At 38.2% G+C, this 26,679-nt stretch overlaps 1 protein-coding gene across 1 annotated transcript in view; it reads right to left on the bottom strand.

Moving 5' to 3' along the window:
* Positions 1-26,679, bottom strand: part of LOC128664124 (sodium- and chloride-dependent betaine transporter) — a 224,767-nt gene that overhangs the window by 114,036 nt on the left and 84,052 nt on the right. The window contains exon 2 of the mRNA XM_053718820.1: positions 21,175-21,389. Coding sequence (XP_053574795.1) covers positions 21,175-21,385 — 211 coding nt within the window. The 5' untranslated portion in view covers positions 21,386-21,389. The remainder of the gene's footprint in view (positions 1-21,174; positions 21,390-26,679) is intronic.

Genomic DNA, 26,679 nt, shown 5'->3' on the forward strand with positions numbered 1-26,679 from the left:
CAGCATTTTAAATACTGCAGTTGCACAGTTAGTCAGTGGGGGTTGCATCATGTCAGCAATTAACAAATTGAGTCAGTGCCGGATGATACAAGCACCGTAGGCACTCTCAGCAAGTGCTGTGTTTAAAATGCTGGTGCACGTTGCATACATGAATACAAATTTTAAGCAGCTATAGCTTTTATTAGAAGCATTTTTGATAATACATGCATATTACACAAATGCTTCTATTTAAAAATGAAATTTATCCATGTTGATTCCAATTTTGGCTGGAATGTCCCTTTAAGACACAACATCTGGGAAGCCGTAGGCAGGAAGGAATTTGTTTGTTTGTGATACAATTATCCCAGATTAGATATATATGAGATACAAATATGTTTATACAAATTATAAAAAGTCTCCATTCGTTTGCTTTTATTACATTAAAGGGATATTTATGTCTTTTTGTGGGTACATTAATGGTGCTGAGTTACAGTTAAAGAAATGTGTCCATGTCCACCAATAAAACTGTTGTTATTTGTCCTTTTTAACCCCTGAGTGAATGTTTTCTAGGGATTAGTTGTGCACAGATATTAACCATTCCTTTCAATATCAATTTAAAGCGCCACTGATTTAGCTTGGTTGTTTTTCATGGAAATAAATTGTTTGTCTACTGTACTTTCACATGCATGGAATATATTTTTTGAGCTTAATGTTCCTTTGGGTGCAAGCTGTTTCCTATACCATTGATTCTCAACTGCAGTCCTTAAGTACCTCTAATTAGGCATGTGCATTCGGCTCATTTGTGATAATCCGAATGCCGAAGGAAGTGCCCCTCGTAGCATTTGGCTCTTTTTGTAGCCAGATTTCTTGTGAAAATACAACGCATAAAGATCTGGATTTGCACAGAGATTAGTGTGTTGCCTTTTCAGAAGAAGAAATCGGACTTCGAAAAAGCCAAATACTGCAAGTAAAGAACTGAATGCTGCGAGTGGCACCTTCTTCCGCCTACGGATTATCACATATAAGCCAAATGCCCATTCCTACCTCTAGCTAGCCAGATTTGATAGATTTCTTATCCTGAGCTGTTTACTATCTTACTGATTATGACTCACTTGTGTTCAGACTTGGAAACCTTTTCTCTAATCCATTCATACTATAAATTACTGATATGTGAGAACATTACAATCCTTCAGGAATTCTGTACAAAATTGTATACTAGTTTTGTTGATTTTTTTTAACTACAGGCTATCTCCATAGCCCACGTTACAATCTCTTTTCTAATCTATTTTAATCTATTAGAACAGTTGTCATTTAAATTGAGAAAAAAACACTAAAATAACTAGATTCTATAAAAAAATATATGGTTAAAGGGACAGTCTAGTCCAAAATAAACTTTCATGATTCAGATAGGGCATATCATTTTAAATTCCAATTTACTTTTATCACCAATTTTGCTTTGTTCCTTGGTATTCTTAGTTGAAAGCTAAACCTAGGAGGTTCATATGCTAATTTCTAAGCCCTTGAAGGCCGCCTATTCTCTCAGGGCATTTTGACAGTTTTCACCACTAGAGGGTGTTAGTTCATGTGTGTCATATAGATAACACTGTGCTCACGCACATGGAGTTCCTAGGAGCCAGCACTGATTGGCTAAAATGCATGTCTAAATGTAGGTATATCCCAGCGCCTACTAAACCTTGTATGCCCGGAACGGTGGTACCTAGCTACCACCTAAAATGAATCAAGTGTAAATGGTGTATCCAGGCGCCAACAATGGAGGCTAAGGTTAAAACTAATTGATAATATTCAATCGTGGCAATTCCTCTATTGTAAACAGTATTAATATAAATTTATTAAAACATGAACATAAAATCTAGCAGAAAAGCATGGATCCACGCTAAAAAATTTAAAATTTACAATTTTCATAAAAACAATAAACTTAGACTGTATGCAGGGTAATCATAAAAATTATACAATGGTCTCTTAAAGCTAATAAGTGCAGTGATGCGTGGGAGAGCTTCCGCTCCACACTGCGAGTACAAGATAGTCCAAGTGGTGGTGACAGTGATAAAAGATAAATAAATAAGACTCCTGTGAACAATAAATTAATTTAAAAATATTGTGAAAAGTCAATCCTGTCAAAAACAAAAATTTCAATCCTGTGTGAGAAAAAATCACTCCTGTGAAAAAATAATAATAACTCAACTCCTGTTTGCAAAATTATAATGTCAATCCTGTGACTCAATGATGTCTAATGTTTGCTGTGCTTTGTTGTTTTTCCTTTTGATGCCGTGTTCCAAAATTTTTTTTGTGATGTATGTTGCAAAGTTGTATAACAAGTGATAGAAAAAAATTAGAAAAAAATAGAAAAAAATGCAGGGAAAAAATGTGAAGAAAGTGCCCTTTGGAGACTGAGCTCCGGATATAAAAATTAACGATACACTAGGAACAACAAACAAATAATGCCAACTGATAACCTGTGGGAAAAAATAAAACACAATGTGTAGAAAATTTCTCAAATGTACCCTCCTAATGGAATAGAGCTTACCAGGTCTACGCGTTTCGGCCTTTCCTAGGCCTTTATCAAGACTTGATAAAGGCCTAGGAAAGGCCAAAACGCGTAGACCTGGTAAGCTCTATTCCATTAGGAGGGTACATTTGAGAAATTTTCTACACATTGTGTTTTATTTTTTCCCACAGGTTATCGGTTGGCATTATTTGTTTGTTGTTCCTAGTGTATCGTTAATTTTTATATCCGGAGCTCAGTCTCCAAAGGGCACTTTCTTCACATTTTTTCCCTGCATTTTTTTCTATTTTTTTCTAATTTTTTTCTATCACTTGTTATACAACTTTGCAACATACATCACAAAAAAATTTTTGGAACACGGCATCAAAAGGATAAACAACAAAGCACAGCAAACATTAGACATCATTGAGTCACATGATTGACATTATAATTTTGCAAACAGGAGTTGAGTTATTATTATTTTTTCACAGGAGTGATTTTTTCTCACACAGGATTGAAATTTTTGTTTTTGACAGGATTGACTTTTCACAATATTTTTAAATTAATTTATTGTTCACAGGAGTCTTATTTATTTATCTTTTATCACTGTCACCACCACTTGGACTATCTTGTACTCGCAGTGTGGAGCGGAAGCTCTCCCACGCATCACTGCACTTATTAGTTTTAAGAGACCATTGTATAATTTTTATGATTACCCTGCATACAGTCTAAGTTTATTGTTTTTATGTAAATTGTAAATTTTAAATTTTTTAGCGTGGATCCATGCTTTTCTGCTAGATTTTATGTTCATGTTTTAATAAATTTATATTAATACTGTTTACAATAGAGGAATTGCCACAATTGAATATTATCAATTAGTTTTAACCTTAGCCTCCATTGTTGGCGCCTGGATACACCATTTACACTAAAATGCAAGTCTGTCAAAAGAACTGAAATAAGGGGGAAGCTTGCAGAGGCTTAGATACAAGATAATCACAGAGGTAAAAAGTGTTTTTATATAACTGTGTTGGTTAGGCAAAACTAGGGAATGGGTAATAAAGGGATTATCTATCTTTTGAAACAATAACATTTCTGGCGTAGACTGTCCCTTTAAACTCACAACAATAAAAACTATCAAAGAAATGTAATAAAAAGGGGTATTAATGATTCTAAAATATAAACATGACAATAGTGCTCCCACTTACTGCAGGATTGTCACGGTTTGCTCTGCCATGCTGTCCCTCTTGCAGTTTTCCTTTTAAATGTCCAGGAGAATTAACTATGGACCATCCAGACTCTGCCAAATAAAATAACAATTCCATCCACTAACCGCTTAACCCCACCTGCCAACCAGCCAACTTTTCCAGAGAAACATGTGACCTCGTCCCATCAGTAATAGGTCCGCACAAGTGACGCATACAACTCCACCCACAATCCTCATTACACACTGTAGACCCTCAGGAAAAGTCTAAAAAGGCTAAAAAGAGGTTGAAAAAGTTGTTTTCTGATGGACTGGAATCCACACATAAGGTAGAGGGGGTGTTATTGTGTCACAAAAGCTTTGACAATCTATTGATAACTGGGTTGTAATGAGGTTTTCTAATGGATTAGAGTTTGAGAACCCTGCAAAAAGCGACTGTCACAATGGTTTAGATTTATAGATGCACATAAGGTGGCTGATTCAGATAGAGGGGCCCATTTATCAAGCTCCGAATGGAGCTTGAGGGCCCGTGTTTCTGGCGAGTCTTCAGACTTGCCAGAAACAGCAGTTATGAAGCAGCGGTCTAAAGACTGCTGCTCCATAACCCTGTCTGTCTGCTCTGATGAGGCGGACAGAGATCGCCACAATTCAATCCGATCCAGTACGATCGGGTTGATTGACACCCCCTGCTGACGGCCGATTGGCCGCGAGTCTGCAGGGGGAGGCGTTGCACCAGCAGCTCACAAGAGCTGCTGGTGCAATGCTGAATATGGAGAGCATATTGCTCTCCACATTTAGTGATGTCTGTCAGACCTGATCCGCACTGTTGGATCAGGTCCGACAGACATTTGATAAATAGGCCTCAGAGCATGCAATTTTAAGCAACTTTCTAATTTACTCCTATTATTAAAATTTGTCTTCGTTCTCTTGGTATCTTTATTTGAAAAAGAAGGAATGTAATCTTAGGAGCCGGCCCATCTACATTTAGCCACCAATCAGCAAGCGCTAACCAGGTGCTGAACCAAAGATGGGCCGGCTTGTAAGCTTACATTCCTGCTTTTTCAAATAAAGATACCAAGAGAACGAAGACAAAAATTTAATAATAGGAGTAAATTAGAAAGTTGCTTAAAATTGCCTGAATCATGGAAGAAAAAAATATGGGGTTAGTATCCCTTTAACATGTATACCTGCTTGAGGTACCTTATACAGGAGAACCTTTCTTACAGAAAACAATAATTATTGCAACACTTAGGAAACTCACTTGCAAAATGGTTTATGTAAATGTATATAATTATAAACTATTTGCATATCTTTTTTGTTATGTGTCTGTTTGTTATGGTAAAATAGTTCAAGATGAGTGGTCAGAATTTTTCACCTATACTAAAAAGAGACAGAAAACACCTTGTAGTAAGAAGACATTTCTGTTATCTTGCTACAGAATAATATATCATATTAAGGGGCCAAATGGCCCCTGATCCCCCTGTTTTTGCGCGAGCCTTCAGGCTCGCCGGAAACAGGACTTAAGAAGCAGCGGTCTTAAGTTTGCTGCTGTTCCGCCTGCTCTGAGGCTGCGGACATCAATACACCCGATCCTATACGATCGAGGTGATTGACATCCCCTGCTATCGATTGGCCGCAAATCTGCAGGGGGCGGCATTGCACATGCAGTTCACCAAAACTGCTTGTGCAATATTAAATGCCGACACAGCGTATCATGTCTGCCAGACATTGGTAAATCGGCCCCCAAGTCTTAACATGTAAGAAAATAATAATAACATTGTGTTTGCTGCAATTGTTTTTCAATAGTTAAACTCCACCCACTGCATGCTTCATTTGATGGAGCCAATCCGGGCTTGAGTTTGCAGCTGTCAAGGCTATTCATAGTCATATAGTTATAATAAAGTACATTGTTTTGCAGTTATCAAAAAATCCAATTAGATAAATATGCAGCAAGGTTTGCCTTGAGAAGTCTGCAGTGTGAATTTCCAGTTCTGAATATTAATAAAAACAATCACAGTTTTAAGAAATAAAATAAAGGAAAAGGGGGCTAAATTCATCATGAAAGTATATTGCACAGTTTTACAATGTATAGCTAAACCTTTTATATTAAAATCTCAGAGCTTACTGTCCCTTTAAGCGCAGTAAGCAGACTTCATAAAGACTCTATTGCCCCATTTCTCCTATTGTGTTGTCTCTCACTAGATGCCAAAAAATGTTTTATTTTTATTTTATTTCTCGTTTTCTTTATTGTGCATATTTCACAGTGGACTATTTTATAGCAGGTGCTTTTTTATATTGCCAAGAAAACAACACACACACAAAACAATCTAAAGTTTTTTGCACTTTAGCTAGTAAGTGTGTTCTCTACATATGGATACAATCAAGCGGCCCTACTTAAATAGAATGGTAGGAGAAATGAAACACTTTTTATAACATGAATGAGCTTTGTCATTGCAGGACAAAGACCTAGAGGAGTACAGACTTAATACAACGTGGGAACTGTTTATAGACACCCTTTTAAATATGGTTCAAAAGCAAATCAATGTCTTGAACACACTGTATGGAAGGAACTGGGACAATACCCGCTTCACACAAGAATCCAAAATAGAAAATACAAATAAAAAGGGAGAGAACATTTCTTTAAACTAAGCTGGCAGATAGCTTAGAATAACAATGTAGTGAGAAATATAATAGATGCACTTGACTGTTGATTTTGTTTTTAGAAACAATGTATATTAATAAAGATACAAACATTTTAAAACTTTTCAAATTGGCTAACAGTTTGCTTACAAATTTGTATGTTGCAGGATTTCACTATAGGTGCAATGTACTGACCACTGCTTTTCAGTTATTTGAAGACATGTATGTGAAATCTAATAACTGAAAAAAGAATCTGCTTGCAATAGCAGTCTAAAAGAAATCAATAATTCTTATCAAAATAAACCATTTTAAATTGTATCTAATCAATTAACACTTTTCACTACACTCTGAGCAGAAGAGAACACATATATTAAATCACAACTAGCATTTAGGAAATACTGGATTAAACAATATTACACATAATATTATTAGAGGCAAGAAGATAAGTTTTTCCATTGCCTTGCATTTGTATCATATAAGAGTAATCTACTTTACACAATACTTTTATATTGTTGTTAGAGAAAGTAAGGGGGGAGTTATTTTAAATGCAAACGAAATATGAACTAATTGGTTCCAGAATACTTAAAATGATTTTGTAGCTTTAAACTGCTTTAAATAAAAACCTACAATACACTATAATTTGGGGGCAATTGGGGGGATGTTTTGAAAATTAACCAGAGGTCTGAACTCTGGCTAATTTTCAGAGCACAAATTGCTACCGCAAGCTCGAGGTAGCAATAACCAGCCACTTGTAATGGCTGGTTATTTATCACACGCAAGTAATTTGCTTGTTTACAGACGTGCGATACATTGGAGATCCACTTGTAATCTAGCCCATTATATCACTAAAGGGACACTCAGGCTAAATTACATTTTCATGATTCAGATACAGCATGTAATTTTAAACAACTTTCCAATTTACTTCCATTAAAAAAAATGTGCACAGTCTTTTATATAGACTGTGCACTGTTATATTTATAATTTTTGAGTCACCAGATCCTACTGAGCACGTGCAAGAATTCACAGACTATACGTATATGCATTTGTGATTGGCTGATTGCTATCACATGGTACAAGGGGAGTGGAAATATACATAACTTTGAAATGTGTTATAAAAAAATCTACTACTCATTTGAAGTTCGGACTAAGTGCTATTGCATTGTCTTGTTATCTTGCATTTGTTGATTATGCAAATCTAATGCAGTCCTCCTATAGATATTGAAGTAATTCATTAGAAATGATACATCCATTATGTTCCCTTTAATGAAAGGGACATTTTCATAACTAAAAAAGCTATATTATTTATGGCTGGTAACAATGCCTAAAATATTTGTGTTTATATTTATAGTGGCTGATATTTTTTATTTTATTTTTATATTTAAATACTGCAGATTTTCAGTTTAATAGCATGATTGTGCAATATAATGAAATCCAAGTACAGTCTGAAGAGCAAAACAGATTAAGACATTGCAACACATATGAATTGAAAATGAAGAACGTTACTGACTTAGTAACAAGAGTGACATGAAAGTATATATACCAATAGGGATATTTACTCCAGCATTATGTTAGTACATTTAAAAAAAAAAGTAAATTTCACTATACTTAAAGGGACAGTAAACTCAAAATTGACTGCATAGAACATGACATTTTAAACAACTTCCCAATTTACTTCTATTATGAATTTTGATTAGTTCTCTTAATATCCTTTATTACAGAGTAATCTTAGGTGAGTTTAGGAGCATGCACGTGTCTCTAAATATCTAGCAGCAGTGCTTTCAACATTGTTTATAGCGATTATACAGAGTTACAAACACTGCTACCATAGATTTGCTAAAGACGAGTGCACGCTCGCAGCTTCTATCAGCCTACCTAGTTTTACTCTTAACAAAGGATATCAAGAGAACAAATACAATTTGATAATAGAAGTAAATTGGAAAGTTGTTTAAAATCACATACTCTGTCTAAATCATGAAAGTTTCATTTTGATGTTACTGTCCCTTGCTATTTTATTTTCCTTAGTTAAACATTTTACAGGGATATGAGTTTAACGTCCCTTTAAAAAAAACAACTCGAAGTCAGCTGTGCTTGCACCAGTGTTTGTAGCAATGTTGTACACTGTTGCAAACACTGCTGACACAAGGCTAGATTAGGAGTGGAGTGCTATCACTCACACTGGCGTGCTAACTCAGCTTGACTGGATTTTTGCGTGCGTCAGAAACTGTGCATATTACAAGTTGAAAACAAAAAGTTTTTGCTTGCCAACTAAACCGACGTGTGTAAAAAGCTGAACTTACAATATCACAACTGCATTACTGGATTTTCCCATAGACATCAATAAAGCGCAAACCTGACCGCATTTCCTTAAGTGCATTAATCGGACATGAAATATTATTTTTTTACATTTCAATTTTCATATAGCAGAATATGTTCTAATTATTCAGAAATATATATGTCTATATATACTGTATAGATATATATCTGATGGCTTTTTGGGGCATATTTAACAATGTGCGAGCGGACATGATACAAAGCAGCGTATCATGTCCGATGCACATCGCTGCACATTGATAAATGCCGACAGCATACGCTGTTGGCATTTATCATTGCACCAGCAGTTCTTGTGAACTGTTGGTGCAATACCGCCCCCTGCAGATTCGCAGCCAATCGGCCGCTAGCAGGGGGAGTCAATCAACCTGATCGTATTAGATCGGGTTGATTTCTGTCCGCCGTCTCAGAGCAGGCAGACAAGTTATGGAGCAGCTGTCTTTAGACCGCTGCTTCATAACTTCTGTTTCCGACAAGCCTGAATGCTTACCGGAAACAAAGGGCCTCAAGCTCCATACGGAGCTTGATAAATATGCCCCTTGTGTTTATATGTGTTATACTGTATAATCGCTGTATATATTTCACATTCCAATGTTTTTCCTTTACAGGATAATGTCCTTTTTATTGTAAAATACATATTTATATATATATGTGTATATAACTACATCTGCATATCTATTCCTATAGATATATAGGTATAGATATGTATTTTACATGAACCAAAAAAGGAAAATGTCCACAGCACTATAAGTGATCATCTGTTTATTGTGGCATAACAGACAGTTTAGTGTGCAACGTTTCAGGCTCAAATGCCCTTAATCATGCATGATTAAGGGCATTTGAGCCTGAAATTTCACACTCTTACCTGTCTGTTATGCCACAATAAACAGATAATCACTTATAGTGCTGTGGACGTTTTCCATTTTTGGTTTTTACCTAATAGGAGATACAGGTGCTGAGCTCTTCTAATTGTATTTTACATTAACAGTATCAGATATATATATATAGAAATATATATTTAATAATAAAAAAGTACATTATTTTCTATGTGAAGAACACAGGAATGTAAAATTTGCATTTTTCACAACACGTTTCTCAATTTATATCTTGAATGTGGCCGGGTTAACACACATGAGAACTTAGTATTCTTAAGACATGTTATTAAAATATTACATATAAAATATTTTAAAAAAATAATATAAATTATTAAAAATTAATAAACATTCTGTCAAATATATTATGGCCGCAACTGAACAGGGGGTGGCATTGCACAAGCATATGTACCAGATTTAAAGGGACAGGAAACCCCAACATTTTGTTTCATGATTTGGATAGAACATACAATATTAAACAACTTTCCAATTTACTTCTATTATCACATTTGCTTCATTCCCTTGTTATCCTTTGCTGAAGGAACAACATTCCACTACTGGCAGCTAGATGAACACATCTTGTTAGCCAATCACAAGAGACAAATCTGTGCAGGCAATCAGTAGCTAGCTCCCACTAGTGTCGTATATGTGCGTATTCTTTTTTAAAAAAATGTATTTATAAACAATACACACTCTGACATACATACAGCACTCTGATTGCTAACGATGGCTCTGAGCTGTCACGGAGTTTCCCACTCTGGTGCTAATGACGGCTCAGAGCCGTCGCTAGCACTCTCCCACCTTGAGGGAGATCTGGGGCTCCCACCCGCTCCTACCCCGGCAATCGTGCCTGTAGAGTGACAGGCATCGCTGGGGCTTCCCGTTTTGCGAGGTGACATCACACGCAATAATGTGATGACATCACCACGCAACTTTATTTATACTTAACAATGTTAAGTATAGGAGCAGGGGGCATGTTGCTTAGAAGCCTGTATCCCATGCATCTAAGCAGCTACAGACCCCAAGACCCACCATTGGAAAGGTAATCGCCTAACCTTTCCAACAGTGTTAGAAACTTTTCCAACAATAAAAGAAAAGTTAAAAAAAAATTGTTCAAAAAATAACAACAAACCATTAAAAAATCTTAGCACCCAGGTGGGAAAGTGCTTATCACTCAAAGGGTTAAATACTAATACATGGCCCCTAACAGGATATATGTGTATGTCGCATAAAAACAGTATTAATATTTTTGCTGGTGGCTATTTAAAAAGGAACCCCCATAAGCGACGTACAATTCAATGCTGGTCATTAAGGGGTTAAGCAGGTCTATCACTTACAATACAGATGTTTCAATTTATACCACTGTACAATGTGAAATGACAATACCAAAACATTTTAAAGGTGCAAAATTAACCTTTCCACTTCCAAAATGTGAGCAAAACTTTTGAGCAGGGGCATTATGCATATACAGGGGTGTATGCTGTGTTAATTATATACATTATACTGTAGAACTGATCATTATTCAGTTTATCTACATTTGTTTATTGTTTACTTTGTTTATATTTTGCAAGGATTTGCATGATAATCATGATTCATGGTATGGGCTAATAGCTCACATACAAAATGGCTGTGACGTTTTCTGTCTAAAATAGTGGGGTTTTAAACTTTTCTCACACAGTAGAACGTGTTTGGTAAAATGGCTAAATGTCTGCCATTAAAACCAAGGAGCTGCTTCATTCTTGCAAAACTGTAAGTTGTCACTGTACAGAATGGGACTGCAGGATCCAGCACCTATGTGTAACCCCTTAGTAGATAGATTATCACACCATGAGCACCCAAATCCTGCTGGGCTCCTCCCATATTACACTGTACATGCACACCTACATTATTTATTACCCAGTGTCTTGGCTTGGCTACTCAAGAAATGTTAGCAATATCATTCTCAACAATTGCACCCTGCATAAGAAATAAACAATCAAGCACATTAAATAAAATTGAATAAAACTTGGAGGCCCATTTATCAAGCTCTGAATGGAGCTTGAGGGCCCGTGTTTCTGGCGAGTCTGCAGGCTCGCCAGAAACACCAGTTATGAAGCAGCGGTCTGAAGACCGCTGCTCCATAACCCTGTCCGCCTGCTCTGATGAGGCGGACAGAGATCGACACAATTCAACCCGATCGAGTACGATCGGGTTGATTGACACCCCCTGCTGGCGGCTGTTTTTCCCGCGAGTCTGCTGCAATGCTGAATACGGAGAGCGTATTGCTCTCCGCATTTAGCGATGTCTGTCGGACCTGATCCGCACTGTCGATCAGGTCCGACAGACATTTGATTAATAGGCCTCTTGGTGTTTAAACTGTGCAAACCTTTATTGAAACTAACAGGAAATATATTGTTGTGTACAACTAAATGCTGCTATATAAAAGTCCCATTGAACCCAGAAAAATCTGTCATGCATATAGAATAGCACTATTTTACCTTCTAACCTTCTTTCAACCAAGCATTTTTTTATTAAAGGGACAGTCTAGGCCAAAATAAACTTTCATGATTCAGATAGAGCATGTAATTTTAAACACTTTTCCAATTTACTTTTATCACCAATTTTGCTTTTTTCTCTTGGTATTCTTAGTTGAAAGCTTAACCTAGGAGGTTCATATGCTAATTTCTTAGACCTTGAAGCCCACCTCTTTCAGATTGCATTTTAACAGTTTTTCACCACTAGAGGGTGTTAGTTCACGTATTTCATATAGATAACACTGTGCTCGTGCACGAGAAGTTATCTGGGAGCAGGCACTGATTGGCTAGACTGCAAGTCTGTCAAAAGAACTGAAAAAAGGGGCAGTTTGCAGAGGCTTAGATACAAGATAATCACAGAGGTTAAAAGTATATTATTATAAATGTGTTAGTTATACAAAACTGGGAAATGGGTAATAAAGGGATTATCTATCTTTTAAAACAATAAAAATTCTGGTGTAGACTGTCCCTTTAAATAGCTATTGAAACTAAAAGGAAGTGCTTATCTGTGCACAACTTACTTGTATATATGTTGCTCCCTGACTTACAAGGATAACCAACCACCACAGATCTATTGGTGGGCAGAGAGTTACCTCAAAAACACAAAAATATTAAAAAATATTTTTTACCCCAGCACATAAATATAAATTTTTCAAAAACACACAAACATAACCTGTAATGTATTTCAGAAGAATTTCTTTTAGATGCAACATACAAAATAAAACAACTTTAATGCTTGTTTACAAAAACTCATACAGTTCTCTATTAAGCATAAAAAACATCCATAAAAAATAAAATAAAAACAAAATACCCCTTTAATAATAATAAAAAAAGACTTCACACCCTCTTTTGATGAAGTAAATATAATAAAAATCAGAACCATGTCTCTAATGGATATCTAAATGTGTTTTGTAAACAAAACTTTATCTGTTCGCTTTGCATTAATCCGTTTAAAACATTTCAAGTCATCGACTGCTCCACCCTATTAGTCCCAGTGGGGCCTAAAAATTCCATTCCACCCTGGTTTGTATTTTACAGAGATGCAGGAGGGGTAAGAATGAATTCTTTGTGTGGGTTTAGTGCAACTACACATAAACGTGTTATTTCTTTACAACAAATTCTAGTGAGCTACTCCCTACCCCATGTTTTTATTTAAATTCTTGAGACCAGATACACAATACAAATGAAAGCAGAGGCAAACAGCGAAATAAGAAAACTGTCAGGGAGGGGGTGACTTGAGGGCCTCTCTCCTTGCCCCCAAAAGAACAATCCTGAAAGCAACGGAAACTTCTTACAAAACAGCTTGAAAAATGATCTGGAGCACCATTCTTTCTCCTAACTAAGTGTGAAGGCAGCAGAGACTCCCTGCGGCCGAGAGGGGGTCAAAACCCTCCTTGGCCCCCAACAAGCAGCTATGCCTATACAATGCTGTCTCTCATAGCAAAGCCTGGCATAGCTGGGGTTAATCATTGATCACATAGTGGGCCAAAGATTGATTAATAGGTCTGTATATAAGGAGAGAAAGTGATTTCTGACCTAATGAATGATTTGAAAGGCGCACAAAGGCTGGGATCTGCGGGGTCCTGCTGTCAGTGTATCCTGCAATCTAAGAAAGGGTCAAAAAAATGTTTTCTTTTTCCCACCAGAGAATATAAGTGAGATGTGTAGTGAAAATAGAATGTCAACTCAACTTAGAGAAAACCTACAGGCGACGAGACGCTGTAAAACCAGCATAAACGTGTATTTAGAACCGCCGCCTGTCTGTGGAGCATTTAATCACTGTAATTAAAAGAAAATATTTGTAATGAAAGCCAAAAGGGAATTATTTATCATGTGGTTATACTGTATAGATAAAATCACCTATAAAACAATATGAGGCACTGAATTAATTTATCTACACTTTTCACTAGTTTTGAATTCTATAAAAATATATGACATTACCTTTATTGCTTTTGTTCAGTGACACAGCATAATGCTGTTTGTCATCGGGGAGTCCTAGCTTAAAGAGACGTAAAACTCCAAATTAAATCCTAGACAGTAAAGTCAAAATTAAATTCTCATAATTCGGATAGAGCATGCAATTTTAAGACACTTCCCAATTTTAATGACAAAGTGTACTTTGTTCTCTTATCCTTTGTTGAAAAGCATATCTAGACAGATCCAGGAGAGTGAATATGTCTTTAGCAGTGTTTGTGTATACAGAAAGAAAAGTGTTCTACCAGGAACGAACAACGGCTCAGTAGCTTGTTCTATGGCAAGCTACCACCCAGAAGAGAACCTTCCTGAAGTATATCAGTCTGATCCCACCTAGTATGGTCAGTTCAGCCCTAAAATACCAGGCAATCTCCTCTGAACAAGGAACATGGCAACCCCAGTCGATCAATTTAGCAGTGTTTCAGACAATGTTTATTATAATTGTAAACCTGGCTATTGACATGCACATTCCTGAGCCTGCCAAGGTTTACTACCCAAAGGATACCAAGAGAACAAAGGATATTTGATAATAGTAGTAAATGGCATGCTCTATCTAAATCAGGACGTTGAAACATAGATCTATGTTATGCTTTTTATGTGAGATAGCTTTTGCGTGTGCCATTCCACAGAGCCCGGAGTTTGTCTATCATATTAAAGTTTGTTGAAATGTATCGCATTCTGCAATGTTCTAGAGTGATTGGTTATCTCAGACAACAAGCTCATTTACATATTTCCCTAACTGGCCACAGCAAAGGAGACAAGGAGCATGAATTTCAAGGGGTGTATACCTGAGCTGTTCTTAATTTGCAAAGCTATGTACAGTGCACTGTGCTAATACAATTGCATTCATGCATTATTTTATAATAATCATTTTGTATTCAGATATTTTGCAATGTAAGAATTGTATATAATATCCATATATAAAAAATGACCATCTAAGCTCATAGTACAAGATAAAGGTCACACACTGCTAGGTTTGTTGTGAACAGATGATTACACCTATTATAAGTCTTTGGCACTAATCTGTTCCTCTGACTCCAACATGCAGTACCTTCAGTCCCAAGAGTCCCTGCACAGCAATCACCATAGCCTCTTACTCACAATGCAGCATTGTAAATACAAAGTGCTTTGAGACGCTTGTACAGCATTGCACGCTTCTTAATTAATTGCTTCCAAAGACAGCAGAAAGCTCAGTACTAAATGCATAGATTCACAGAGGCTCTGAAAAAATGCAACAGGGTGCATGTGAGTCAGAGTAAAAGGTGAGTATACAGTGAAATAGATTCAGTCCTTAAAGAATGCAAGAAGAAAGGGGACTTAGACCAAGATTCCAGCAAACTGTGCTCCCTATAACAGGCAACACTATAGAAAGCATTATGTTACAGGTTTAACAGGACATCTCTTATGCTCAATGTAAAGCAAATATGAATGAAAAGATCATTTCAGTGTGTTTAAAGTGTATTTCCTTCTAGTTTTGTATGGGTTAGAAGATAGAAATGTAATTCCTGCAGAGACAAATGGGTTAAAGGGACATCTTTAGCCTTTTTTGATGCACAGAGCTCACAAATAATAATACTGTATATTTCCTAAAATTGTCAAGCGGCACAGGGACAGTTTTAGGTAAAGTTATAGGGTAGCCTCTGTCTGCTGCTCTCCTTTACAGAGGGCTGTAAAGGAGATCAGCCAATAGAATGTGAGCTCAATCCTATTGGCTGATTGCATCAGCCAATAGGATTTTTTCTACCTTAATTCCTATTGGCTAATAGAATTCTATCAGCCAATCGGAATTGAAGGGACACCATCTTGGATGATGTCATTTAAAGGAACCTTCATTCTTCAGTTGGACGTCGTTTGAAGAGGATGCTCCGCGTCGGATGTCTTGAAGATGGAGCTGCTCCGCGCCGGATGGATGAAGATAGAAGATGCCGCCTGGATGAAGACTTCTGCCCTTCTGGAGGACCTCTTCTTCCCAGCTTGGATGAAGACTTCTGCCCGTCTGGAGGACCACTTCGCCTGTCTTCGTTGAGGACTTCGGCCCGGTTGGGTGAAGACTTCTCAAGATAGGGTGATCTTCAAGGGGTTAGTGTAAGGTTTTATTACGGGGGTATTGGGTGGGTTTTAGAGTAGGGTTGGGTGTGTGAGTGGTGGGTTTTAATGTTGGGGGGTATTGTACTTTTTTTTACAGGTAAAAGCGCTGATTACTTTGGGGCAATGCCCTGCAAAAGGCCCTTTTAAGGGCTATTTGTAATTTAGTATAGGGTAGGGCTTTTATAATTTTGGGGGGCTTTTTATTTTATTAGGGGGATTAGATTAGGTGTAATTAGTTTAAAAAAACTTGTAATTATTTTATTATTTTCTGTAATTTAGTGTTTTTTTCCGTACTTTAGAAAATTGTATTTAATTGTATTTAGTTTAGGGAATTAATTTAATTATAGTGTAGTGTTAGGTGTAATTGTAACTTAGGTTAGGTTTTATTTTACAGGTAACTTTTATTTATTTTAGCTAGGTAGTAGGTAGCTATTAAATCGTTAATAACTATTTAATAACTATTCTACCTAGTTAAAATAAATACAAAGTTGCCTGTAAAATAAAAATAAATCCTAAACTAGCTACAATGTAACTATTAGTTATATTGTAGCTATCTTAGGGTTTATTTTATAGGTAAGTATTTAGTTTTAAATAGGAATAATTTAGTTAATTGTAGTTATTTTATTTAGATTTATTTAAATTATATTTAAGTTAGGGGGGTTAGGGTTAGACTTAGGTTTAGGGGTTAATAACTTTAGTATAGTGGCGGCGACGTTGGGGGCGGCAGATTAGGGGTTAATAAGTGTAGGTAGGTGGCGGCGACATTGGGGGCGCAGATTAGGGGTTAATAAATATAATGTAGGTGGTGGCGGTGTCCGGAGCGGCAGATTAGGGGTTAATAATATAATGTAGGTGTCGGTGATGTCGGGGCAGCGGATTAGGGGTTAATAAGTGTAATATTAGGGGTGTTTAGACTCGGGGTTCATGTTAGGGTGTTAGGTGTAGACATAAAATGTATTTCCCCATAGGAATCAATGGGGCTGCATTAAGAGCTGAACGCTGCTTTTTTGCAGGTGTTAGGTTTTTTTTTCAGCCGGCTCTCCCCCATTGATCCCTATGGGGAAATCGTGCATGAGCACGTTTTGGCAGCTCACCGCTACGTAAGCAGCGCTGGTATTGAGGTGAGATGTGGAGCTAAATTTCGCTCTACACTCACTTTTCTGCGGCTAACGCCGGGTTTGTAAAAACCCATAATACCAGCGTTGTCTGTAAGTGAGCAGTGAGGGAAAACTGCTCGTTAGCACCGCACCCCTATTACCGCAAAACTCGTAATCTAGGTGCTTGTTTGCCCATCTACCAAAAGTCCCTAGAGCACTTATTTTTAATGCTACTTTATCACAGGGCCACAAAAACTAATTCAGGGAGCCACATGTCACCAGTTGGCAATCCATGTTTTAAAGGCTTGCTGTACTACAGTCCCTATAGGGACATCAAATTGAATCACTAACATTAACCCCTTAACGACCAAGGACGTACGCCACACGTCCTCTAAAAAAATACACTTAATGACCGAGGACGTGTGGCGTACGTCCTTGGTCTGGAAAGCAGCTGGAAGCGATCCTGCTCGCTTCCAGCTGCTTTCCGGTTATTGCAGTGATGCCTCGATATGGAGGCATCCTGCAATAACCCCCCTTGGCCATCCGATGCAGAGAGAGCCACTCTGTGGCCCTCTCTGCACCGGACATCGATGGCCGGTAGCGTTGGTGGGTGGGAGCCGACTTGGGAGGCGGGTGGGCGGCCATCGGTGAGATCTGGAAGGTGGAGGGGGGCGGGATCGGGGGCGGATCCTTCGGGGGCGCGCACGGGCACGGGGGGTGGCGGGCAGGCGCGTGCACGGGGCGGGAGCGGGTGGGAACCGCTACACTACAGAAATTTTTTTATAAGTATTATATTGTCAAATAAAATGAAATCATTTTTTACCAAAGCATCTAAGGGATCTGGAGGGGTGGGGGGTTGGTATTGGGGGGGGGGGGGGGAAGCTACACTACAGAAAAGGGACATTTTTTAATAAAAAAAAATGCATATTATTCACTAAAATGGGTACTGGCAGACAGCTGCCAGTACCCAAGATGGCGCACATTAAGTCAGAGGGGGAGGGTTAGAGAGCTGTTTGGTGGGGGATCAGTGAGGTTGGGGGCTAAGGGGGATCCTACACAGAAGCATATGTAAATATGCAAAAAAAAATGCACAAAAAAGCCAAAATTTTCCTTTTATTTTAGTACTGGCAGAGTTTCTGCCAGTACTTAAGATGGCGGGGACATTTGTGGGGTAGGGGAGGGAAGAGAGATGTTTGGGAGGGATCAGGGGGTCTGATGATTCAGGTGGGAGGCTGATCTTTAAACTAAAGCTAAAATTAACCCTGCAAGCTCCCTACAAGCTACCTAATTAACCCCTTCACTGCTAGCCATAATACACGTGTGATGCGCAGCGCCATTTAGCAGCATTCTAATTACCAAAAAGCAACGCCAAAGTCATATATGTCTGCTATTTCTGAACAAAGGGGATCCCAGAGAAGCATTTACAACCATTTGTGCCATAATTGCACAAGCTGTTTGTAAATGATTTCAGTGAGAAACCTAAAATTGTGAAAAATTTAACTTTTTTTTTAATTTGATCGCATTTGGCGGTGAAATGGTGGCATGAAATATACCAAAATGGGCCTAGATCAATACTTGGGGTTGTCTACAACACTACACTAAAGCTAAAATTAACCCTAGAAGCTCCCTACATGCTCCCTAATTAACCCCTTCACTGCTGGGCATAATAATACGTGTGGTGCGCAGTGGCATTTAGCAGCCTTCTAATTACCAAAAAGCAATGCCAAAGCCATATATGTCTAATATTTCTGAACAAAGGGGATCCCAGAGAAGAATTTACAACCATTTATGCCATAATTGCACAAGCAGTTTGTAAATAATTTCAGTGAGAAACTGAAAGTTTGTGAAAAAAATTGTGAAAAAGTGAACGATTTTTTGTATTTGATCGCATTTGGCGGTGAAATGGTGGCATGAAATATACCAAAATGGGCCTAGATCAATACTTTGGGTTGTCTTCTAAAAAAAAATATATACATGTCAATGGATATTCAGGGATTCCTGAAAGATATCAGTGTCCCAATGTAACTAGCGCTAATTTTGAAAAAAAATGGTTTGAAAATAGCAAAGTGCTACTTGTATTTATTGCCCTATAAGTTACAAAAAAAGCAAAGAACATGTTAACATTTGGTATTTCTAAACTCAGGACAAAATTTAGAAACTATTTAGCATGGGTGTTTTTTGGTGGTTGTAGATATGTAACAGATTTTGGGGTTCAAAGTTAGAAAAAGTGTGTTTTTTTCCATTTTTCCTCATATTTTATAATTTTTTTTATAGTAAATGATAAGATATGATGAAAATAATGGTATTTTTAGAAAGTCCATTTAATGGCGAGAAAAACGGTATATAATATGTGTGGGTACAGTAAATGAGGAAGAGGAAAATTTCAGCTAAACACAAACACCGCAGAAATGTAAAAATAGCCTTGGTCCCAAACGGACAGAAAATGGAAAAGGGCTCTGGTCACTAAGGGGTTAAAGGGATATGAAACCCACATTTTTTTCTTTCAGGATTCAGATAGAGCATGCAATTTTAAGCAACTTTCTTATTTATTCCTATTATCAAATTGTCTTTGTTCTCTTGGGATCTTTATTTGAAAAAGCAGGATTGTAAGTTTAGGAGCCGGGCTATTTTTGGTTCAGTACCCTGGGTAGAACTTGCTGATTGGTGGCTACAATTAGATACTAAACGAACAAAGAAAAATTGATAATAAGAGTAAACTACAAAGTTGCTTAAAACTGCATGCTGTATCTAAAAGGGATATGAAACTATCTGTTTAATTGTTGTAATAAAATGCACTAAGCAATGGGTTATACTTAATATAAATCATTGCAATATATTATTCATCATTTTAAATGGATTTTACTTTTTAATTCTTTTTTAAACTTAATTTGTGCAGTGTCTATTATTTCCTGTCACAGCCCAACAAGGAGGCTGGGATCTTTACGGGAAGGCATAGCTAGCTTGATGTCTTAAATCTTCTAGAGTAACATGAGCTGGTTTACTATTAAGTGAATACTAGATAGACAGGGAATCAGATTTGTCCATGTTCAGAAGAGGCAGAATGCAACCTACGTTGCCAACATGTCAGCTTTCTCAAAATCCTTGAGGACAGGGACTACACTGAGAATTTCTAAGTGGAATGTCTAAGTGTTCATTTTGCAAGAAAACAGTAAGCTGTATAGTTATTTTTATACAAGCTGTTTCTTTTTATATTTACTTTGATTTAACATATTTGTTTTTACTGTTTTTTTTTTTATCCCTTTAAGGCATAAGTTGTATGGCCCTTTAATAAATACTATAAGTTGCATAAAACTTCAAGCGTACTATGATATATAGCATTTGTTTTTCCATCTCATAAAGAGCTATCAATACAATCGTTTTACTTATTTGCATATTGTTACTGAGCTGACGCCCTTTCATTGATCTCTCTGTTAGAATCTCACACGCACAGAGAGCTTTAGTGAATCTAATTCAATGAGAATGATCTGTGAGATAGTCCTAATTAAGCGTTCAGACCACTACTTTCACTTTCTTTGCATTATCCAATACAGCCTTTCTCTATAGAATAATACTACAATTAAAGTGGCTGGATATGCCTTTACTATCTTAAAATGACATAGAAGTATTGAATATGCTGTGACTGTACAACCCCAGCAAACTATTGCATGACAGTGTGCAATACAATGTGTGTTATAAAAGGATGGTTTGGTTTAAATACATACTAGCAGGCACTGACTGGTTGTTCTGCTGTCTGTACAGTGAATAAATACCAACTAGCAAGATCAGCACCACTTTGTTTACTGCTGCTTTGCTGTACGGCCCCACCATACTACCTACGTTTATGTCCCTTTAAGTAAGCTCTGATGGATAAATAATTTGCAGTGCAAGAACAGAAGCTGCCTTGTGACAGTATCTGCCCCTAAATGTGATCCCTCCCACTGAGGGAATTTGCTAATATATACTGACTAAATAAACTCACCGCCTCCATTTTTGTAGCATAGATAAGGAAATCTCCATACGTTCCCCAAACCAATAATCTCTCCAGCAACAGACAGAACAAACTCCAACTTGTTGCCCCACTGTCCTCTGTCCTCCATGTGCTTTTCCTGTGTTGTGTCCTCAGACAGGGCACACAGTGTGTCAGTGCCTCCTGCTTCGTTTGGGGTCTCTCCACATTCCTTCCGACCCATGGCCCTGGGGGAACAAGAGAGACGTTGTCCCGGATCAGCTGATACAACAAGCAAGATTGGGGATGAAAATGAATAGCAAAGACTGATAACAGATTGAGAAAATACAGAGGTTGTCTAATAAATCACAAAGGGATAGCAATGTGTATAGCTAAAATAAATAATTGCGTATAAGTGAACTGCGGACACAGGCAAGACTGATGCATTGCAGAGATACTCAGGGATGAAACATTATAGAAGACATATTACATGGATTAATTTAAGCAAAAATATTACATTACAAAGCTACATAAGGGCACAGGGCTATTTCTACTTTGATAAATGACCAGAGGCTACCACCATTGAATACAGCTTGATACCCCGTATTTCCGGTGAGCCTTCAGGCTCATCGGAAGCAGACATTATGAAGCATAACCTCTCCACCTGCTCTGAGTCGGCGGACAGAAATAAACCCAATCGGGTTGATGACACCCCCTGCTAGCGGCCGCAAATCTGCAGGGGGCAGCATTGCAAATTCTACAATTCGGCGGCCGTGAATCTGCAGGGGGTGGCATTGCACCAGCAGTTCACAAGAACTGCTGGTGCAATGATAAATTCCGGCAGCGTATGCTGTCAGCATTTATCGATGTGCAACGGACATGATGCGCTACATCATATAATGTCCACTCGCACATTAATAAATTGACCCCATTGTTTCCTCCCAAAAACCCCACCCTAGGAGCCACTCAAGTTTTCAACTAGGAGCCAACCCAAATCTCCCATAAAACATACAGCAACATACAGGTCAGTGTTTTATCAACATACATTGGGGGATATTTATCAAGCCGTCAACCGCAAATACGCTGGAATTCCACAGCGTAATTGTTGCGAGCTTGATCCAACCTAGTTATCAAAGCCTACAGACCGGCAAAAGTTGAAATCTGTGACGTAACATACGATCCGCCGGTCTCAATCTGATACAGATCAATGCTTACGTCATTACAGATGTTTTGAATACACATTCGGCACTATGACACTTTTTCAAAGTTATTAAATAGTTAACAGGTACGCTCGTGGCTATTCCAGCCCAGCAGCGAAAGCTTATGTTCGATGCTGCCAGATATCCCATTGATTTCTATGGTAGAAAACAGTTACGTTTAGACCTAACACCCTAACATAAGCCCAGAGTCTAAACACCCCTAATCTGCTGCCCCGACATCGCTGCTACCTACATAATATTATTACCCCTATCCTGCCGCTCCCGGACCCCGCCGCCACCTAAATAAAATTATTAACCCCTATCCCGGCGCTCCCGGACTCCGCCGCCACTAAATAAACGTATTAACCCCTAAACCTCTGGCCTCCCACATCACTACCACTAACTAAACCTATTAACCCCTAAACCGCCAGCCCCCCACATCGCCATAAACTAAATTAAGCTATTAACTCCTAAACCTAACAAGCCGCTAACTTTAAATTAAAATTACCACATCCCTATCTTAAAATAAATTTCAACTTACCTATAGAACTACAATAAACTATTTTTAAACTATTAATTAACCTACCCTAACTATTATACTACACTTAAATTAAACTACCAATTAAATTAACTAAATTACATACTAAAAACCCTAACCCTACTCAAATTATTTAAATCTACTATTTAAACATTAAAAATTACAAAAAAAAATAAACGCTAAGTTACAGAAAAGAAAAAAAAACTAAATTACGAAAAAAACAAACCACATTATCAAAACTAAAAAAGAATTACACATAATCTAATAGCCCTATCAAAATAAAAAAAGCCCCCCGAAAAATAAAAAAACCCTAGCCTACACTAAACTACCAATGGCCTTTAAAAAGGCCTTTTGTGGGGCATTGCCCCAAAGAAATCAGCTCTTTTACCTGTAAAAAAAATACAAACACCCCCAACAGTAAAACCCACCACCCAACCAACCCCCCCAAATAAAAACCATATCTAAAATAACCTAAGCTCCCCATTGCCCTGAAAAGGGCATTTGTATGGGCATTGCCCTTAAAAGGGCATTTAGCTCTTTTACTGCCCAGACCCTACTCTAAAAATAAAACCCACCCAAAAAACCCTTAAATAAACCTAACACTAACCCCCGACGATCCACTTACAGTTCTTGAAGTCCCGCTTGAAGGATCCATCCAGTCGTCAAGAAGTCTTCATCCGGGTGGCAAGAAGTCTTCATCCGGTTGGCCTCTTTCATCTTCATCCATGATTAGAACAGCCAATAGGATTTTAGCAGCTCTAATCCTATTGGCTGATTGGAACCTTTCAGCCAATAGGAATGCAAGGGATGCCATCTTGGATGACGTCACTTGCATTCAAGTTCCAGTTTACAGCGGCAATCGTATTAAAGAGGAGCTCCGCGCCGGATGTCTTCAGGATGGACCCGCTCCACGCCGGATGGATGAAGATAGAAGATGCCGTCTGGATGAAGATTTCGCCGGCTGGATGAAGATGGAAGAGTCCGCCCAGATGAAGACTTCTTGCCGCCTGGATGAAGACTTCTTGCCGGCTGGATGGATCCTTCAAGCGGGACTTCAAGAACTGTAAGTGGATCGTCGGGGGTTAGTGTTAGGTTTATTTAAGGGTTTTTTGGGTGGGTTTTATTTTTAGAGTAGGGTCTGGGCAGTAAAAGAGCAAAATGCCCTTTTAAGGGCAATGCCCATACAAATGCCATTTTCAGGGCAATGGGAAGTTTAGGTTATTTTAGATAGGGTTTTTATTTGGGCGGTTGGTTTGGTGGTGGGTTTTACTGTTGGGGGGTGTAAGTATTTTTTTTACAGGTAAAAGAGCTGATTTCTTTGGGGCAATGCCCCACAAAAGGCCCTTTTAAGGGCCATTGGTAGTTTAGTGTAGACTAGGTTTTTTTTTATTATGGGGGGGCTTTTTTTATTTTGATAGGGCTATTAGATTATGTGTAATCCTTTTTTATTTTTGATAATGTGGTTTGTTTTTTTCGTAATTTAGGTTTTCTTTTCTTTTTTGTAACTTAGCGTTTATTTTTTTTTTTAATTTTTAATAAGGTTAAATAGTAGATTTAAATAATTTGAGTAGGGTTAGGTTTTTTTAGTATGTAATTTAGTTAATTTAATTGGTAGTTTAATTTAAGTGTAGTATAATAGTAAGGGTAGGTTAATTAATATATTAAAAATAGTGTATTGTAATTCTACAGGTAAGTTGAAATTTATTTTAAGATAGGGATGTGGTAATTTTAATTTAAAGTTAGCGGCTTGTTAGGTTTAGGGGTTAATAGGTTAATTTAGTTTATGGAGATGTGGGGGGCTGGCGGTTTAGGGGTTAATAGGTTTAGTTAGTGGTAGTGATGTAGGAGGCCAGAGGTTTAGGGGTTTAGGGGTTAATACATTTATTTAGTGGCAGCGGGGTCTGGGAACGGCGGGATAGGGGTTAATAATTTTATTAAGGTGGCGTTGAGGTCCAGAAGTGACGGGATAGGGGTTAATACATTTATTTAGGTTGCAGCGGGGCCCGGGAGCGGCGGGATAGGGGTTAATAACTTTATTAAGGTGGCGGCGGGGTCCGGGAGCGGTGGGATAGGGGTTAATAACTTTATTAAGGTGGCGGCGGGGTCCGGGAGCGGTGGGATAGGGGTTAATAACTTTATTTAGGTGGCGGCAGGGTCCAGGAGTGGCGGGATAGGGGTTTATACATTTATTTAGGTGGCGACGGGGTCCGGGAGCGGCAGGATAGGGGTTAAACATTTTAGTATAGTGACAGCGTTTAGTGACAGGGTATAAATAAAGTTGGTAAAAAGCCGAATATATGCGAGATCGATGACTGTTTGGCTTTTTGCCCGCTTTTTTAATAAATATGGAGATCGTATTCAGGTCCGTGGCTGCGATGCTAGGCGAGCGTTTTGGTGCCGTTGAATTCAACAAAGTTGATGGCTTGATAGATATCCCCCATTGGCTGTCTGGAATATATATGGCAGTCATTTTACCCCTTTGGTTGCCAGAACATACATATAGGGCCAGATTACAAGCGGTGCGCTAATTGATAAACAATATTGCTGGACCGCACTAACATTAGCTTGCAACTTGATATTACAAGTCCATGGTAATATGAATGGAGTTTCCTAAATAGTGCTGGTATAAAAAGTTGAAAGTTGTAGTTTGCGAATAAATGCAAGCAAAACTGGGCTAGAATATTTGGTGCTTCTTGAGACTTGGAGGCCTATGTATCAAAGGTCTTGCGGGCCTGATCCGACAGTGCGGATCAGGTCCGCAAGACCTCACTGAATGTGGAGAGCAACACCGTCCCCTGCAGACTCGAGGCCAATCGGCCGCCAGCAGGGAGGTGTCAATCAACCCGATCGTACTCGATCGGGTTGAATTGTGGCGTTTCTTGTCCGCCTGCTCAGAGGAGGAGGACAGGGTTATGGAGCAGCGGTCTTTAGACCGCTGCTTCATAACTGCTGTTTCTGGCGAGTCTGAAGACTCGCCAGAAACACGGGCCCCCAAGCTGCATACGGAGCTTGATAAATGGGCCTCCTGAAGTAAAGGGTTAAAAAAAAATCAAAACACATCAAAAACATATTAGACTATTACAATAGCTAGTAATGGGAAGTTGTCACAAATACCTAATAGACAAATGGGAATTGATAGAACCAAAGAACTCTTGGGTCTAGATTTTTTTACAAATGTCAGATTTTATTGGGGGCAATTAGGAAAGGCTGCTAATTATAACTGTGCTGTAATTATGGAATATTTTTAACTACCCTGCAATAAACTGGGCCAATGAAACTAGCAATAAAGCTAAAAGAGCTACACCTAGATTACACGTTTTACATTCAGGTTTTAAAGCTGAAAAAATGGTAATTTCAGCATTAAAACAGCACTGCAGCCATTACAAGTCTTGTCGGTATAGCTTTACCGCAAGCCTTTTAGCCTGTACTGTACGTCAGTCCCGCACACGTAAAAATTACGTTTTTTCATGGGACTTCCTTAGCGCAGCCATTACGAGTTTTGCGGTGAGGCTAAAAAGCTATTGTTGCAGCCTATAGCGACAAGATTCGTTCCGCAATCTGAGAGCAGTAGTTATGAGTTTTACGCTACAAATCTGTAACATAAAACTCATAACTAAACTGCTACATAGTACTCTAAACACCCATAAGCTACCTATTGACCCCTAAACTGAGGCCCTCCCGCATTGCAAATTAGACATGTGCAATTCGGTTCGGTTCGATAATTCGGAAAATTCAGCAAATTCGGAGATTCCGATCGAACCGAATTTCCAAATTAAAATACTGCCGAATTTACTGAATAAA

This window comes from Bombina bombina, chromosome 6, assembly GCF_027579735.1.
Source record: "Bombina bombina isolate aBomBom1 chromosome 6, aBomBom1.pri, whole genome shotgun sequence".
NCBI lineage: Eukaryota > Metazoa > Chordata > Amphibia > Anura > Bombinatoridae > Bombina > Bombina bombina.